At 37.8% G+C, this 17,132-nt stretch overlaps 1 protein-coding gene across 1 annotated transcript in view; it reads right to left on the minus strand.

The window, feature by feature from the left end:
* Positions 1–17,132, minus strand: part of Pibf1 (progesterone immunomodulatory binding factor 1) — a 151,037-nt gene that overhangs the window by 93,323 nt on the left and 40,582 nt on the right. The window contains exon 10 of the mRNA XM_090342044.1: positions 16,719–16,817. Coding sequence (XP_090198170.1) covers positions 16,719–16,817 — 99 coding nt within the window. The remainder of the gene's footprint in view (positions 1–16,718; positions 16,818–17,132) is intronic.

The following is a 17,132-nucleotide window of genomic DNA, read 5'->3' on the forward strand; positions in this document are numbered from 1 at the left end:
TAAGTCTCATGGCTTTGTAGTGCCCCGGCTGGCTTTGAACTGAGATCCTCAGATCTCAACCTCCTGAGTAGTAGGATTACAGGTGTAAGCCACCAGCAAGTGGCTTGTTTTTCTTTTCTTTTTCCCTCCCTCCCCTTCTTCTCCCTCCCCCCCCTCTCCCTGCCCCCTGCCTTTCTCTCTCTCTCTCTGTCTCTCTCTTCCCCCCCCCCCCCCCCCCCTCCCTCTCTCTCTCTCTCTCTCTCTCTCTCTCTCCTCTCTCTCTCTCTCTCTCTCTCTCTCTCTCTCTCTCTTCTCCTTCTAAGATAGTCTCACTGTTTAGCTCATGCTGGCCTGGAACTTATGATCTTCCAGCCTCTACTTCCTGCTAGGAGCACAGGTACTCCTGGCTCTTGGATCTTCCTTCATTTCTCTCTCTCTCCCTCTCTCTCCCTACCTTCCCCCCTTTATTTCTTTTTTTGGGAGTTTGGGGATTTGAACTCAGCACCTTATGCTTACTTGTTCAGCTGTCACTCTATCACTTGAGCCTCTTTTTTTTTTTTTTTGTGGGTTCTGAGGCTTGAACTTGGCCTGGGCGCTGTCCCTGAGCTCTTTAGCTCAAGGTTACCACCCTGTCCTTGAGCCAAGCCCCACTTCCCGTTTTCTAGAGGTTAATAATTGGAGATAAGAGTCTCAAGATCTTTTGTGCCTGGGTTGGCTTTGAACCTTGATTCTCAGATCTCAGCCTCTGGAGTAGCTAAGATTACAGGAGTGAGCCACTGTGCCCAGCTGCTTCTTGTTTCTTAATCTTAACTGATCTAAAAGATAATAGTTTGCTCAAACGTAATGACAATAATGTATTTGATTGTATATGCTTATGTGTAAGTGAAATGAATGACGGTAATGATATGAGAACAGGAAAGAGAAAGAAGTATTGTACTGTTTTGATTTAATGAAATCTTTACTGCCTGTAAAAGAATCCAGTGTTATTTTAACAAGGATTTGGATTAGTTGGATGTGTATATTACACATTCTAGGAAAATACCTTAAGAAAGTGATTACTAATTTAAAAAAGTAGTAAGAGAAGTATAAATAATATGCTAGAAAGAGAAAATACTATCTATTTGTGACACCTGAAAAAAACTGAAGCAGCAGACTTACCTTAAACAAATGGCAAGGTATGGACAGCTGAGAGAGAAGGTATCAAAATGAAATTTAATAGCAATCTGTGAAAAGTAATCCAACAAAGCCAGCTGCCGTGGCTCTCACCTACAGTTCTAGTTACTCAGGAGTCTGAGATCTGAGGATTGTGGTTCAAAGCCAGCTCAGGCAGAAAAGTTCTCTTGAGACTCTTATCTCCAGTTAACCACTCAAAAACTGGAAAATGGATATGTGGCTCAAAGTGATAGAGCACTAGCCTTGCAAAAGCACTCAGGGACAGTGTCCAGAATTTAGAGTTCAAGCCCCACAGCAAATAAATAAATAAATAAAAATTAATTAATTAACTTGTGGGTTGGGGGTGTGGTTCAGTAGAAAAGTGACTAGCAAGTACAAAGTCCTAAGTTCAAATAGCAGGACTGCGACCTTTACACCTTACAAAAAACTCCTAATTCTGTTTGAGAAGTACATGTACCCAACACCTGATGAATGTAACTATAACCCCTCTATACATTAACCTGACAATAAAATACAGTAAAAAAAAGAAGAGGGAAACAAAAAGCAAAAAACAAAACAACAACAAAAAAAAACCCCTCCTAATTTCCCTTACCCAGAAACCAAACTCCTCCAAATAAAAAAAAAAAAACTTGTTATGAAGAGAAAGTAAAACAATAATGATAACTAAAGGCCAATTAAAATCATGGAACACTGTACATAATTTTTATACTAATAAAAAATATTTAACAAAAAAACCATGGATGAGAAACTGAGGTGTATATCAATGGTAAAGCATATCCTTAGTTAGCTTGAGGACTTCCCCAGGAACAGAAAAACTACCACCAAAACCTGACAAAAGAAAAACAAGGAAGATGCCATAAGAAAAAAAAATGCACCTACTACTAATCGAATGTAACTGTAATCCCTCTATAAATTATCCCGACAATAAAATACAATAAAAAATAAAAAGGGTAGATATTAATCAACTTATTAATAATCACTTTGAACATTAATGGCCTCAGTGTACTGAATTAAAGATTATCAGAAGAGAAACAATGAGCCAAGTGCTGGTGACACATGCCTGTAATCCTAACTACTCATAAGGCTGAGATCTGAGGATTTCAGTTCAAAGCCTGCCCAGGCAAGGAAGTCTGTGAGACTCTTAACCATCAGAAAACTGGAAGTGGTGCTGTGGCTCAAATTGGTAGAGCACTAACCTAGAGTTGAAGAGCTCAGGGATAGTGCCCAGGCCTAGAGTTCAAGCCCTATGATCAATGGATGCTCCCCTCACCTCACCCCCCCAAAAAAAGGGAGAGAGAGAGAGAGAGAGAGAGAGAGAGAGAGAGAGAGAGAGAGAGAGAGAGAGAGAGAGAGAGAGAGAGAGAAACAAGATCTAAGCAAATGTTGCATATAAGAAACACACTGTCGGGGCTGGTGGCTCATGCCTGTAATCCTAGCTACTTAGAAGGCTGAGATCTGAGGATCAAGGTTCAAAGCCAGCCCAGGCACAAAAGGACCTGAGACTCAACTCCAGTTAACCTCTAGAAAATGGGAAGTGTGGCTTGGCTCAAAGGTAGGGTGGCAGCCTTGAGTTGAAGAGCTCAGGAACAACCCCCAGGCACAGGGATAGGATGGTAGCCTTGAGCTGAAGAGCTCAGAGACAGCGCCCAGAGTTCAAGCTCCATGACTCACAAAAAAAAAAAAGAAAGAAACAAAGAAAGAAAGAAAGAAAGAAAGAAAGAAAGAAAGAAAGACACACATTGCCATTTACTTATTTGTTTAGTCTGAATTAGTTCAGTGATTTACTTCTTATATCTCTTTTTCCTTCCTATTTAAGTTCACTAGGTTTTTGTTTATTTTTTTGTTGGTCAGTAGTAAGGCTTGAACTTGGGGTCTGGGCACTGTTCTTGAGCATTTTTGCTCAAGTCTACCACTTTGAATCACTTCTGGTTTTCTGGTGGTTTAGTGGAGATAAGAGTCTCAGACTTTTTCTACTTGGGTTGGCTTTGAACAATGACCCTCTTAGCCTACTGAGTAGCTAGGATTACAGGCATGATCTACCAGTGCTTGGCTTTTCACTATGTTTATGAAATGTCAGCCTGCATATCAAAGTTCATACTTTGAAAGGCCATCCCTACCTAATACCTCCATTAAATAGGTAAAGGCAGCCACAAGCCACTCTTGAGAGACTCATAAACATATACACCATTTTACTTTAAAATAGAAATATGTAGGCATATATAGTGTATTTCAGCCCTGGACAATGGAAATTACATCACAGTTAAAAATTCTCTACAGTGTATTGTGTAGGAATCAATGGATTCTGAATTAGTCCACTACGAAGTTTAGAGAGATTTTAAATCTTTATTGCTCTTTCCATAGTCCATACTCCAACAAACAGAAATCTGAGCATAACATACATATTTTTCTCCACATTCTCCTCTGAAACCATGGGGAGAGATATGTTTCTCTTTTCCTTTTGATGTACTCAGTAATGTGCAGAGTTCAAAATATTGGCTCTTATTTAAAATAAAAGGAAACTAGGCAAGCAATGGAATTGCCAGAAAGGTACCTTAGGTTCATCACATATCAGTTCTACTAGAGAAGGGAGAGTCTCGGTTATGGTGATTAATTTCTACTATGTTCTTTTACAAACAGTAAGGATGCTGGGGATGTAGCTCAATGGAAGAATATTTGCCTTGTATATGTAAGGCCCTGGGCTCAATCACAAGCACCACAAAGAAAAAGAAAAAAGGAAAACAATGGTAATGGAAAGTGAGCTTATCTACGTGGACTTCTTTGTTTCCAGGTTGGAGGTGGGGGGAGGTGGTTATAAGGACTTGAACTCTGGGCCTGGGTGTTGTCCCTGAACTCTTCAGCTCAAGGCTACCACCTTGCCCCTTGAGCCATGGCCCCACTTCCCATTTTCTGTTTTCTAGTGATTAACTGGAGATAAGGGTCTCAATTCTTTACTGCCTGGGCTGGTTTTGAACCTTGATCCTCAGATCTCAGCCTGCTGAGTAGCTAGGATTACAGGCATGAGCCACGAAGCCCGGCTTCTTTTTTCTTTTTGCTAGTCCTGGGGTTTGTACTCAGGGACTGAGCACTGTCCTTGGCCTTTCTACCACTTGAGCCACAGTACCACTTCTGGCCTTTTCTATGTATGTGGTACTGAGGAATCCAACCTGGGTCTTTGTGCTTCCTAGACAAGCACTATACCACTAGGCCAAACTCCCCACCCATAAATAGAATGTTTAATATTTAAGCAGGTTACAGATAGTGATGAAGAAATAGATTCCTACTATTGACATTATTGACTATACCTCATAATGAGTTGAAGCACAAAACAGCAATGTGGAAAATTAGCTGAAAAATTATTATCCTTGAGCTGGGTGCAGTGACTCAGGGACAGAGCCCAGGCCCAGAGTTCAAGCCCCAGGACCGACAAGGAAAAAAAAAAATATAATCCTTTAAAAACATTCAATTCCATCTAATTTTAGAAATCAGTGTTTTTGTTAATCAATTTACTTTTTGTAAAGTGCACCTTAGGAGGCTTTAAAAATATTATATTTATATTATGTAAATGAGTGAAACAACATGTCGGGGTCCTTCGCCCCGGTCCCTCTTGACTAGTAGGAGGGATGAGGAAAAACACGCCCGACCAGGCTGAGCCTCGAGAGGAGCAGGCCCCACTGTCCTCCCACCGCTCAGCTTTCCTTCCCTGGAGAACGAACAGAGACGCCACACAGCTTCATCAAGGCAGGAAAATCTCTCTCTCCAATAAAACCCCCCTCCTGAGGAAGACGCTCCAGCTAATATACCCTCACTCTAGGTCCCAACAGAGAGTGATAAACAATAACACATTTGTAACCAATGCTAATCAAGTCTTGTGTCCTGCCTCTTGTGCCTTGCCTTGTCTCAGAAGAAAGTTATTAGACATGGCGTTACTCGGCCTCCAACACAACATATATATATATATATATATATATATATATATATATATATATATATATATATATCTTTTTTTGGCAGTCCTGGGCTTGAGCTCAGGGACTGAGCGCTGTCCTTGGACTTTCTCAAGGCTAGAGCTCTACCACTTGAGCCACAGCACCACTTCTGGCTTTTTCTATGTATGTACCAAGGAATTGAACCCAGCCCTTCGTGCATGCAAGGCAAGCACTCTACCACTAGGCTAAACTCTCAGCCTCCCCCCTTTAAATGATTTCTATGAATAATTTCAAAGCTAATATTTCACTGTGATTTATAGCTATGAGTTTCTATATGACCAGCATGTCTGACCAGAATGATCTGGGTGCATTCTTGCCTATTAGTCAAGGAGCATATGGGTTGTGATGATTTACTTATTTATTTTTAGACATAATAGACATCATAATATAAAGAGAGTCTGTGAACAATCTAGCTAATAGAAATCTGTATTTGGGTCCCAGTGAATGAAAACATCTGAATTCTAATAATACATATGTGAATGCCACTTGGTGAGCTTTGTTGTTTCAAGATGCATGAACCGTTTTCTATTTTTTACAAATAATATATAGACAATATTTTTGTTTCTAAAATGAAAACCACATTGTCTTGAAGTTTTTTAAACACAGAATTTAAAAATACATATTTTTTTTAAAACACAGATCCAAGAAAAAGTCCCATAATATGAACTACTAACAACTAGAATATACAGATTAGTGGAGGAAAGACACTGTTTTCTTTAGCAAGCTTTGCCCAGTTAAGGTTACTCTTATGTATGAAATAGTTTCCCCAGAGCTAGTCAAAAGCTTCTGTTTCTATATGATAGTAAAAAGAGAATGCAGATTTTTTTTTTTTTTTTTTGCCAGTCCTGGGTTTGAACTTGGGTCTTCATGCATGCTAGGCAAGCATTCTACCACTAGGCCAAACACCAGGCCTCTGGAAGCCTTTTTGCTCAAGGCTAGTGTTCTGCCACTTGAGCCATAGCTCCACTTTTGGCTTATTGATGGTTACCTGGAGATGAGTCTGATGGACTTCTTTGCTCAAACTAAGTTCAAACTACAATCTTCAGATCTCAGCCTTCTAACTAGGATTGCAGGAGTGAGCCCCCAGCATTCAAGCCTTTTCAGTTGAATTTTAAAGTAGATAAATCTGCACTCTCAGGCCGGGAGTATGGCCTAGTAGAGTGCTTGCCTACCATGCACGAAGGCTCCAGTTCAATTCCTCAGTACCGTATGCATAGAAAAAAGCTGGAAGTGGTGCTGAGGCTCAGGTGGTAAAGCTCTAGCCTTGAGAAAGTCCAAGGACAGTGCTCAGGCCCTGAATTCAAGCCCCAAGATTGGCAAAAAAAAAAAAAAAGCCCCAGCATGGTACGCACGACACACACACACCCAAATCCAACAAAAAAAACTTAGCTGAATGGATGGTAATAGTAACAGCTAATACTTAATGGGACCCTAAAATTGTATAATCATTCTTATTTAATATAATAGTTTGTGAAATACAAAATTATAAACTAGATCAGTTCTGTATATGCATATATATGTATGGATATATATATATATACATATATATATGTACACACACACACACACACACACACACACACACACACACACAGACACAGTTGTTCCAATACAGGGGAACTCAAACCTGGGGCTTTTCGTTTAAGAATGGTGCTCTACCACTTGATCCACAGCTCCACTTCTACCGTTTTGGTGGTTAGTTGGAGTTAACAGTTTCATGGACTTTCCTGCCTAGGCTGGTTTCAAACGGAAATCCTCAATTTTCAGTAACCAGCAGCAATTTATTCCCCGCTGCTCCCCTCCAGTTCTGGCTTGAACTCAGGGCCTGAGCACTGTCCTTGGAATTTCTCAAGGCTAGAGCTCTGTCTACTACTTGAGCACAGCATCACTTCTGGCTTTTTCTTTGTATGTGGTACCAAGGAATCAAACCCGGACCTTTTTTCATGCTAGGCAATCACTCTACCATTAGGTCAAACTCCTGGCCTGCAATTTGCTTTTAATGAATGAAATAAATCAACAATATCCTAATATGTTACATATAGGCATTTATTTATTTAAATCAGGGAGAATATTTGTGAGGATGTAACAAATTAAATAGAACAAAAAAGAAACCCATGAAATGATCATTTTATTATTAAAGTATTCAAAATTTTATGCAGCAAACCTCAAGTACAGTAAAGCAAAATTTGCAGCAATTAAATGATCTAAATAAGCTTGTTTCATAGATTTCTATACTTTATGTTAAAAATGTCCAATTCTGGGGGCGGGAGTTTGGCCTAGTGGTAGAGTGCTTGCCTCGCATGCACGAAGATGTGGGTTCAATTCCTCGGTACCACATACATAGAAAAAAGCTGGAAGTGGTGCTGAGGCTCAAGTGGTAGAGCTCTAGCCTTGAGAAAGTCCAAAGACAGTGCTCAGGCCCTGAGCTCAAGCCCAGGACTGGCAAAAAAAAAAAAAAAAAAAAAAAAGTCCAATTCTGTTTAACTTTAATGTGATGTTTTGAATAATGCTATTAAAAGCCATAAAGATGACTTTAATTCACAACAAATATATATCATGAATCATATGGAACAGAATCTACAATATCCAAAGTACAGTCTAATGCAAATGCTAACAATTTTCTAAATAGCATATTATTGAGTTGTAGAGATAATTCATAGGAAGATCACAGAATTTTAATAACTCCTAAAATTAACTGACATCTTATAAGATTCTAGTTGAATTTAAAAGTAAGATGTTACTTTTATAAAAAGCTCCAAATAAACATAACTCATGTGACTGAAAAGGTGCATGTAATAAATTAAATTGTGGAGCCTCCCTCGCCCCCCGACTCGGCCAAGAATCTATCCAAGTCTAGATTCCAAAATATGTAATGCTGTCTTATTAGGAATGAAGATTCTTACAGATGTGACTACATTAAACACCTTAAAATACGGATCTGGTCCTATCCTAGACTAGCTGAATAGGTCACAAATGCAATGACACTTATTTTATAAGAGGAACACAGAGAAGAAAAGACAGACCCAGGCCAAAATAAGGAAGACAAGGATCATCTGAAGCCACCAGAGCTGGAAAAGGTAGAAAGGATTGTCTTTAGCATCTCTGGAGGGAGTAAAGTTGTGCCAACATGGTGGTTTTGGACTGGCCTTTATAAATGTGAGAAAATACATTTTTGTTGTTTTAAATGAACAAGTTTGGGGTAATTTATTATGGCAACTATAGAGAATCAGTACAGTATAATTTTAGCTTTTTTGTTTTTAATGTACATAGTTGAGAGCAACAATAAACCTACTGATGTTGTTTGACATCATGCATATTATGCTTTCTCTACAGTTTACGTTAGTAGTGACATAATGACATAGTGGCAGAATGAACAGCTGGATAGAAACAAAGAGAGCAGATGTCATTCCATCTCTGTTTCTAATAACATAAAAATGAAGACAAGTCATATGATCTCTTTAGTCCTGTTTCATCACTTTCAAAATGAGTGGTATGTTTTAAATGATTCAAGTTTATTTCAATTACAAATCTTGTGTAAGCTTTTTTTCTCTTTTTAAATATATTTTTTATTGTAATTAATAAAAGGGTTACATGATATTTGCCAGATAGAAGGCGCATTAATTCACATATATTGATACCCTTTCACATGTCTTGGTACCCATTACCCCCCCTCCTCTTGATTTTTCCCCCTTCCCTATCCAATTTCAAATAACCAAATACAAATAAATCCAATATATCAGATAACAAAGTGAGATACTGTAACAATATGAGATAACCAAGGGACAGCAAAAGAGATGAGAGATAACATAGTATATTAAGGACAATAATCATTCATTATATGGCTTTTGTTTCAATATCCTGGAGGTCTTTTCAATTAGCGTCATACTATATGGCCTTATGTATCAAGGTTTTGCTCTAGTGCAGATCTCTGCTAGTAGAGCCCAAGGTTTCTACTGATTATGACAAATGAGGGAAACCATTGAGCCTAAGTTCCTTTGAGTCTGGCTTACTTCACTTAATATGATTTTTTCTAAGACTTTCCATTTCCTAACAAATGTGGCAATGTCGTTTTTTCTGACAGCAGCATAGAATTCCATTGTGTACAAATACCACAACTTGTTGATCCACTCATCAACTGAGGGACATCTAGGTTGGTTCCATATCTTTGCTATGGTGAATAGTGCTGCAATGAACATTGTTGTGCTAGTGGATTTAGTATGCCCTAGTTTCTGGATGGTTGGGTAAATGCCAAGTAGTGGAATTGCTGGGTCATAGGGGAGCTCTATGTTTAGCCTTTTGAGGAACTGCCATACTGCTTTCCATAGTGGTTGAACGAGTTTGCACTCCCACCAACAGTGTAGTAGTGATCCCTCCTGGGGCTTGAACTCAGGGCCTGGGCACTGTCCTTGAGCTTCTTTTGTTCAAGGCTGGTACTCTATCACTTGTGCCACAGATCTGCTTACAGCTTTATTTGTTTATGAGGAATAGATTCCAGGGCTTCTTGTATGCTAGGCAAGCACTCTATCCACAAAGCTACATTCTCAGCTTCTCTGTAAACTTTTAAGGTATTATATAGTGAAAAATTAAATATTAAAAAAGTAACAGATAGGGGCTAGGAGCATGGCTTAGTGAGAGAATGCTTGCTCAGTATGCACAAAACCCTGGGTTTGATTCCTCAGTACCACATACACAGAAAAAGCTGGAAATGGTGCTGTGGCTCAAGTGGTAGATGTCTAGCCTTGAGAAAGCCCAAGGACAGTGCTAAGACACATTTATAAGCAGGGATTACTGAATATGTACTGAGAGTTGGAAATATTAAAAATTACATGTACATAAAATCTAATGACTATATGTCAGGCTCTAGTATTCTCCTTTCTCCTATCCCTTCCTCGTGTGTGTGTGTGGGGGGGGGGTAGTGGGGACTGAAGTTAGAACTTCCAGCTTGCAAGGCAAGCGCTCGATCACCTAAGCTACTGACGTCAAAAAACCATTTTGGTGGGGAGGTTGGGAGTTTTGCCTAGTGGCAGGCTCTTCACCACAGCTCTGGCCCTCCATTTTATAACCAAATAATATATGAATGAAAATTAAATACTAAAGGAATATTATATAAATTTTATCTAGGTAATTTAAACTGTGTTAGGCACAATAAGAGTTTAGTAAAGACTAGCTTTATTATTTTTTTTCTAATGTGAGATTTGTCTTTACTAGCTTTATTATTATCCAAAGTAGATTACACTTTTTCTTCTTTTAAATATGTTCTTTCATTAAAAAAATATTTCACCACTACAACTTTTTCAGGTAATAACAACATTTCAGAATGGTAACTTTTTTTTTCTCTAAAACATACACTTCCAATCAATCCTGTTTCCTTTTTACTGAAAGAACTTTTCATGATGACTGCAAGACTAAAGGATAATTTAGAAGCAGGCTCTAAAACTGGAAGTAATGTTCAACCAAATATGCTTGCCAAGTTTAAAAATGTATTAGGAGTTAAATTGAAACATGTTGAAAATGACTCATTGTGGACTAGAATATACACTATAGGAAATAAGAGCTCATTTACAAGTGGGAGAGATATACTCACACTTCATCTGTGGTAATTCTCTGGACTTCCCTTTCAGTAAATATCATATTTTAAAATAATCCTGGAAAATATCTTACTTTTATGAGTTTATCTAGTTTGTTGTCATTCTAAATTTTTCTACAAATTTTTGGGACATGGGCATATTTACTAAATGTGAATCTATAAATCTATGATAATTTTCTGAACCCCATAATTATTACCTCTTTTTTTGTTTTCATTGTCCTTTTTTATTCTTCTGATTTATAATTTCTTCCACTCCACCCCTGAGAATTGTTCCATTTTCAGGGTTCTTCTCCACTCCGCTGTGGGTTAAATTTCTTTATCATGTCTCATCCTCAACTTTTATTATACTCCTGCTGCTATCAGCCCTTTTTCTTTCCTCCTCATCCTCCCTTTCTCTTAAGTCTTCTCTTATAACCATTCTCTGGAACCAATCACTTGTCTTTAAATGATGACAGCTCCAGCCAGGCTTCAATTCTGCTTCCCAAATAATGAGGGAGAAAGCTGTGGCTGTAGTATGGAATGGCACACATTTGGAGTTATCATCACTGTGTACAAAACTCTAGTGGACAGTGCTAATTTAGAAAACAATGATGGGGACCTTAAGCCTTTCATATATATACTTGATTTTGACTGTTTGGTTATTCTATATCTCATTAGTATTTCTTCTTTTTCTCACTTTTATTTTGTTTTAACTTCCCTCCTTCCCCATTTCCTTCTTTGCTTCATTTGTATCAAATATACTAGGTTCCTTGCTCTGCTGGTGTTTTACTACTTGAGCCACACCTCCAGCCAAGCTTTCTGCTGATTATTTTGGAGTTATAAATTTCTTGACATGCCTGTATGGGTTATCCTCAAACCTTAGTTCTTCAAATCACATCCTTCCTCATTTAAAAAAAAAATATCTAAGCCAGGCATGGTGACTCATGCCAGTAATCCAAGCTACTCAGGAGGCTGAGATCTAAGGATCTAGGTTCAAAGCCAGCCCAGGCACTAAAGACCGTGAGACTCTTATCTCCAATTAACCACTAAAAAACCGGAAGTGGCACTATGGCAACTAGAGTGCTACCCTTAAGTGGAAGAGTTCAGGGACAGCACCCAGACCCAGAGTTCAAGCCCCATGACCAACAGAAACAAACAAAAAAGTATGTAATCTGTGCATGGAGAGAATGTCATGAAAATACCCTTACAAAACTTTCATCTCTAGATAGGTGCAGGTGGCTCAGGCTTATAATCCTAACTACTCAGGAGGCTGAGACCTGAGGATCCTAGTGCAGAGCCAAATGACAACAAACTAAATAAATTCATAAAAGTAAGGTATTTTCCAGGATTATTTTAAAATATGATATTTACTGAAAGGGAAGTCCAGAGAATTACCACAGATGAAGTGTGAGTATATCTCTCCCACTTGTAAATGAGCTCTTATTTCCTACAGGTCCAACTACTATCAACATACTTTGAAAACCTATACTCAGCCATAAATTTTATATTTTTTAAGTGTTGGTTTTAATTTCTATGTGCCAACAAAGAAATACTTAATCTTTATTATGTATTTATTTCTTGGAACAGGCTCTTTCTATTCCATTCCTCAAGCTTAGTATCTTTCCTAGGTATCCTAGGCTGGCCTAGGCTCAATATCTTTCTGGAGTGCTATGAGAGGCTTGTATAGCACACAATTATAATGTGATACTAGTTAACAGATTATACTTCAAATACTTCTGAAGACACTTTAAGGTCTCCCACTGAATTGTCATAAAAAAAGGGACAGCCACCTAGACATATCTACTAGGATATATGTGCAGGAAAAGAGAAAACATATTTCCAGTAAAACTTTAAGAGGTATGAAAAGAAAGTACTAAACACAGAATTGTGAAAAATACCAAATGCTAAGTAGTAGAGTCTGGATGAGATTCTGAATGACAGAACTAGAGTTTTTAATTACCCTTTTGGAATGAATGATAAGAACAGAAGAGACTAAAGTAAAAGGGGGGAGGATATAGTATAGAAATTATTATAACAGTTTAGCTAAGAGAATATAAAGGTCAATATACTCTGCTCCTGTTATTATTTGTCTTTATACAAACTGGCTCAATCATCAAAATACGTAATTATCATACAACAGTCATATATTTGTTAACTTTCTGTCTCCATCAATTGTCTCTCAGCAGGGGTTTCCCAAAGTTTCTTTACTAATATATCTCTAGTATACATTACTATAGCATAACCTATGGCATATGATAATTATGTGTTGACTAAATAAATAGAAAGAAAGGTAAGAGAAAAAAAACAAGTTGCAAGTTATAGTTGTCTTGTTTAAGTGACTAGGTATTTCATGATGTTAGAGTGCAAAACTCTGAGAGGAAGAACAGGTCTAGGCAAGAGGATTATCTGAGTGAGGAGGGATAAAGAGATCAATTAAGAGGTGATTGTGCACAATTATGACACAATACCAGTCAAGACACAATAAGAAGCTGAGCCAGTATGATGGCAATGGGAATAAAGAGGATTTTAGAGATACCATAGAGAAAGGATGTATAAAATATAGGAGTAAGGAGAAAGGATTAATATTCTGATGACTCAGATGGAAGTGGCTTAACAAATGGTAGAATGGGAGGCTTAGAACTTGGCCTAGTGGTAGAGTGCTCACCTAGCATACACAAAGCATGGATTTGATTCCTTGTACCACATACACAGAAAAAGCCAGAAGTGGTGCTGTGGTAGAGCATTAGCCTTGAAAAATACAAGGACAGTGCTCAGATCCTGAGCTCAAGCCCCAGGACTGGCAAAAAAATAAATAAAATAGTGGAATGACTTGTAGAAGTAAATTCAAAAAAATTTTTTTTTGTGTGGGTCATGGAGCTTGAACTCAGCCTGGGCACTGTCCCTGAGCTCTTCAGCTCAAAGCTTAGTAGCTTTGAGCTACAGTCCTATACCTGGGCTGGCTTTGAACTTTGATCCTCAGATCTCAGCCTCCTGCGTAGCTAGGATTGCAGGCAGAACCACCATGCTTGGCTAAATTCAAATTTTGTTTCAAAAGGGTAAATATGAAAGAATGCTATGGAAATAGACCTGAAGTTACAATAAAAACATCCAGACAAAAACACTTGTAATACAGGTAGAAGTCTGAGTTTATAAGACACAGGAAAAAGTATAGTTTGAATTTGAACATTATCAAGTGTATTCTACAGTCATTATTACAGCTGTATTGAGTATCATTATAAGAAAATACACAACTAAAAGGAAGACAATCAAATGCAAAAATTAAACAGGAAGAAAAAAGGAAGGATCAAATTAAAGATTTCTAAATTAAAGAAGACTGATAAGACATGACAACTAAATACTTGGGCCTTGATTGGACTCTGCATCAGAACAAAAAATTACTATAAAGAAGACCTGACAAAAATCAGTAAAAGTATTATTATAATGTGGTTTGCAATGCATAATCCTGGACTTGATCCTGTATCAGAAAAAGAATTATTATAAAGGGATACCTGACAAAAATGAGTAAAAGTACCACTATAATGTGGTCTTAAACTGGAAAAGAATAGCAAATTTATATAAAAGTGTATTTCTATTCTTAAGAAATACCCCGGAAAGAGTGGGGGGAGGGAAATGGGAACAAAAACATGAGAAGGGGTATCAATGTTTCAGAAGTAATGTACCTACTACTTGGTGAATGTATCTGTAACCTGTAACCCCTCTATACATTACCCCAATCAAAAAAAAAAAAAAAAGAAAGAAATATAACAGAAAGAAGTAAAAATAAATAGTGTATTAAACATATGATTAAATTATCCAGAAAATATGAGAAAAGAATAAAAGCACATTGAAACATTCTTGGGACTAGAGCACTGAATGAAAATTTAATATAGTAACTTTATATTATTAGTGTATGTGAGTGTGCATGTATGTGTGTGTTTGTCAGTGTTGGGGCTTGAATTCAGGGCCTGGGTACTATTCCTTAGCTTCTTTTTGCTCAATAGTGATCTATTACTGAGCCACAGCTCCACTCCATCTTTTTTCTGAGTAGTTTGTTAGAAAAAAAGAGTCTCAGACTTTCCTTCCCTGGCTGGCTTGGAACCACAATCCTTAGATCTCAGCCTCCTCAGTAGCTAGGAATATAAATAAACGTGAGCCACTGGCACCCAACTATTATTAGTAATTGAGATAGGGGCTCAGTGCACAGCACAGACTGGCCTTGAATTGGCTATGTCACCTAGGCTGGCATCTACATTGAGACTATACTGCCCCAGCTTCCCAAGTACTAGGACTACAATGCATATCACCACATTCAGCTCTACTAACTTTTAATATTTTTTTTTTTTTTTGCCAGTCCTTGGGCTTGAACTCTGGGTCTGGGCACTGTCCTTGGACAGATTATGCTTAAGACTAGCACTCTGCCACTTGACTCACAGCACCACTTCTGTTTTTTTCTGTGTATGTGGATGTGGGGAATGGAACCCAGGGCTTTGTGCAGGCTAGGAAAGTATGCTACCAGTAGGCCACATTCTTTTCCCTCTACTAACATTTTTTTCTTTTTTTGCCAGTCCTGGGCATTGAACTCAGGCCCTGAGCACTGACCTTAGGCATTCTTGGCTAGAGTTCTACCACTTGAGCCACAGCACTACTTCCAGTTTTTCTCTATGTATGTGGTACCGAGGAATTGAACCTGGGTCTTCATACATGCAAGGCAAGCACTTTGTCACTAGGTCAAACTCCCGGCCCTCCTCTGCTAACTTTTACATTAGCTAAATAAGACATTAAAAAAATCATTCTAATCATCTAGTTTCTGATCCTTTATACTTTTGTGTTCTAGTTGTGAAAAATTGGGGCAAGAATCTCACCACCATCACTATGAGAGATGTGGGGACTGAAAACTTAATTTCAAGTTGTGCTCAGTGGCTCATGCCTGTAATCCTAGCTACTCAGGAGTTGGATCTGAAGATCCTGGTTCAAAGCCAGCCGGGGCACTAAAATGTCCTGAGACATTTCCAGAAAACTGGAAATGGCACTGTGGTTCAAGGGTAAAGCCATAGCCGTGAGCTGGATAACACCCAGGCCCAGAGTTCAAGCCCCACAAATCCAGAAAAAAAAAGTGTTCATGGATAGTGTCCAGGCTATACAAACATTCACATACGCAGAATTATTTATTTGTATAGTGCTAGTGACTGAATTCAAGGTTTCATACATACTAGGCATGCATTCTGTCACTGAGCTACAATTCCAGCCCATTTATGTACATAATGTTTTTGAAAAAGTTTGTTACTTTGAAAAAACACAGGAAAAGCGAAGGTAGGAAGCTTATAAAATATCCTTGAATTTAGCCTGGATTCATCATTCCTTTGGTGTGATAACTTAACTAATACCAGCTTTTCTAAGCTATTGTTACAGACAATATCAATAGCAAAGGAACTTCAAACTTATTAAGCTACTCATCTGATGGTTCAGTCATTATAAGCACATTCCAACTGAATTGCTAGTCATATTATACCTGAACATTTCTACTGAAAGATCATTGTTAGATGGCTAGTATGTTCATAGCAGCTTTAAGCATAACAGCTAGAAACTGGAAAACAATTGGAAAGTTCAAGAGACAGATATGATAAATACATTGGTATAGTCACATTCAACAATAATGAGTAATCAATAAGGAAATAGATGAAAACATACATTGAGGAATCAAAGAAGCTAGACACCAATGACTACATACTGCATGATTCTATTTAATTTTAGTTCAAGATCAACATTGGATAACAGGATATGAATCAGAGCAGTTGCCTCCTGATGGGCAGTAGGCATGTTAGACTGAAAAAATTACACAGAAACTCTATGAAGTGACAAAACTGTTATCACACACACACACACACACACACACACACACACGCACACGCACGTAATACTTTTAACTGACCTGAAAATTATACTTTCATTAAAATAAATTTTCTAATAGAAAAATAAAGTGAAGCATTTTAACATTTACATTTCAGCATCCTTACCTGTCTAAGAGTTGATCATGCTTTTCTAAAGCATCCTTTTCAGCCATTATTGCTCGGTCCTTTTCAGCCATAGCATTATCCCTTGCTTCTCGGAGATTTCTAAAATTCAAAGATATATTTCAGTTATAATAGGTGCATAACTATCCATATTTTAGAGATTTGTAAACTTGAATAAACAAACTTAAGGCAAAACAATTCTAGAGCCACAAAAGAAGTCAATTTTCACTGAAATAGAAGAGAAGGGAAGGGAATGAAGGAAACATTTAAAAAATGTAACATGCCAAAAAATAAAAGAAAAAAGAAAAAAACCTGTGAAGGCCAAACATGTAAGGAAACTAAATACATACAGGAAGTATCCAGACACTGAGATACTATCAATTAGTCTTCTCATAGGTGTTAGCAAGTTATGATTCC

The sequence above is a fragment of the Megascapheus bottae genome, chromosome 11 (genome assembly GCF_031878675.1).
Source record: "Megascapheus bottae isolate mThoBot1 chromosome 11, mThoBot2.hap1, whole genome shotgun sequence".
Taxonomy (NCBI): Eukaryota; Metazoa; Chordata; class Mammalia; order Rodentia; family Geomyidae; genus Megascapheus; species Megascapheus bottae.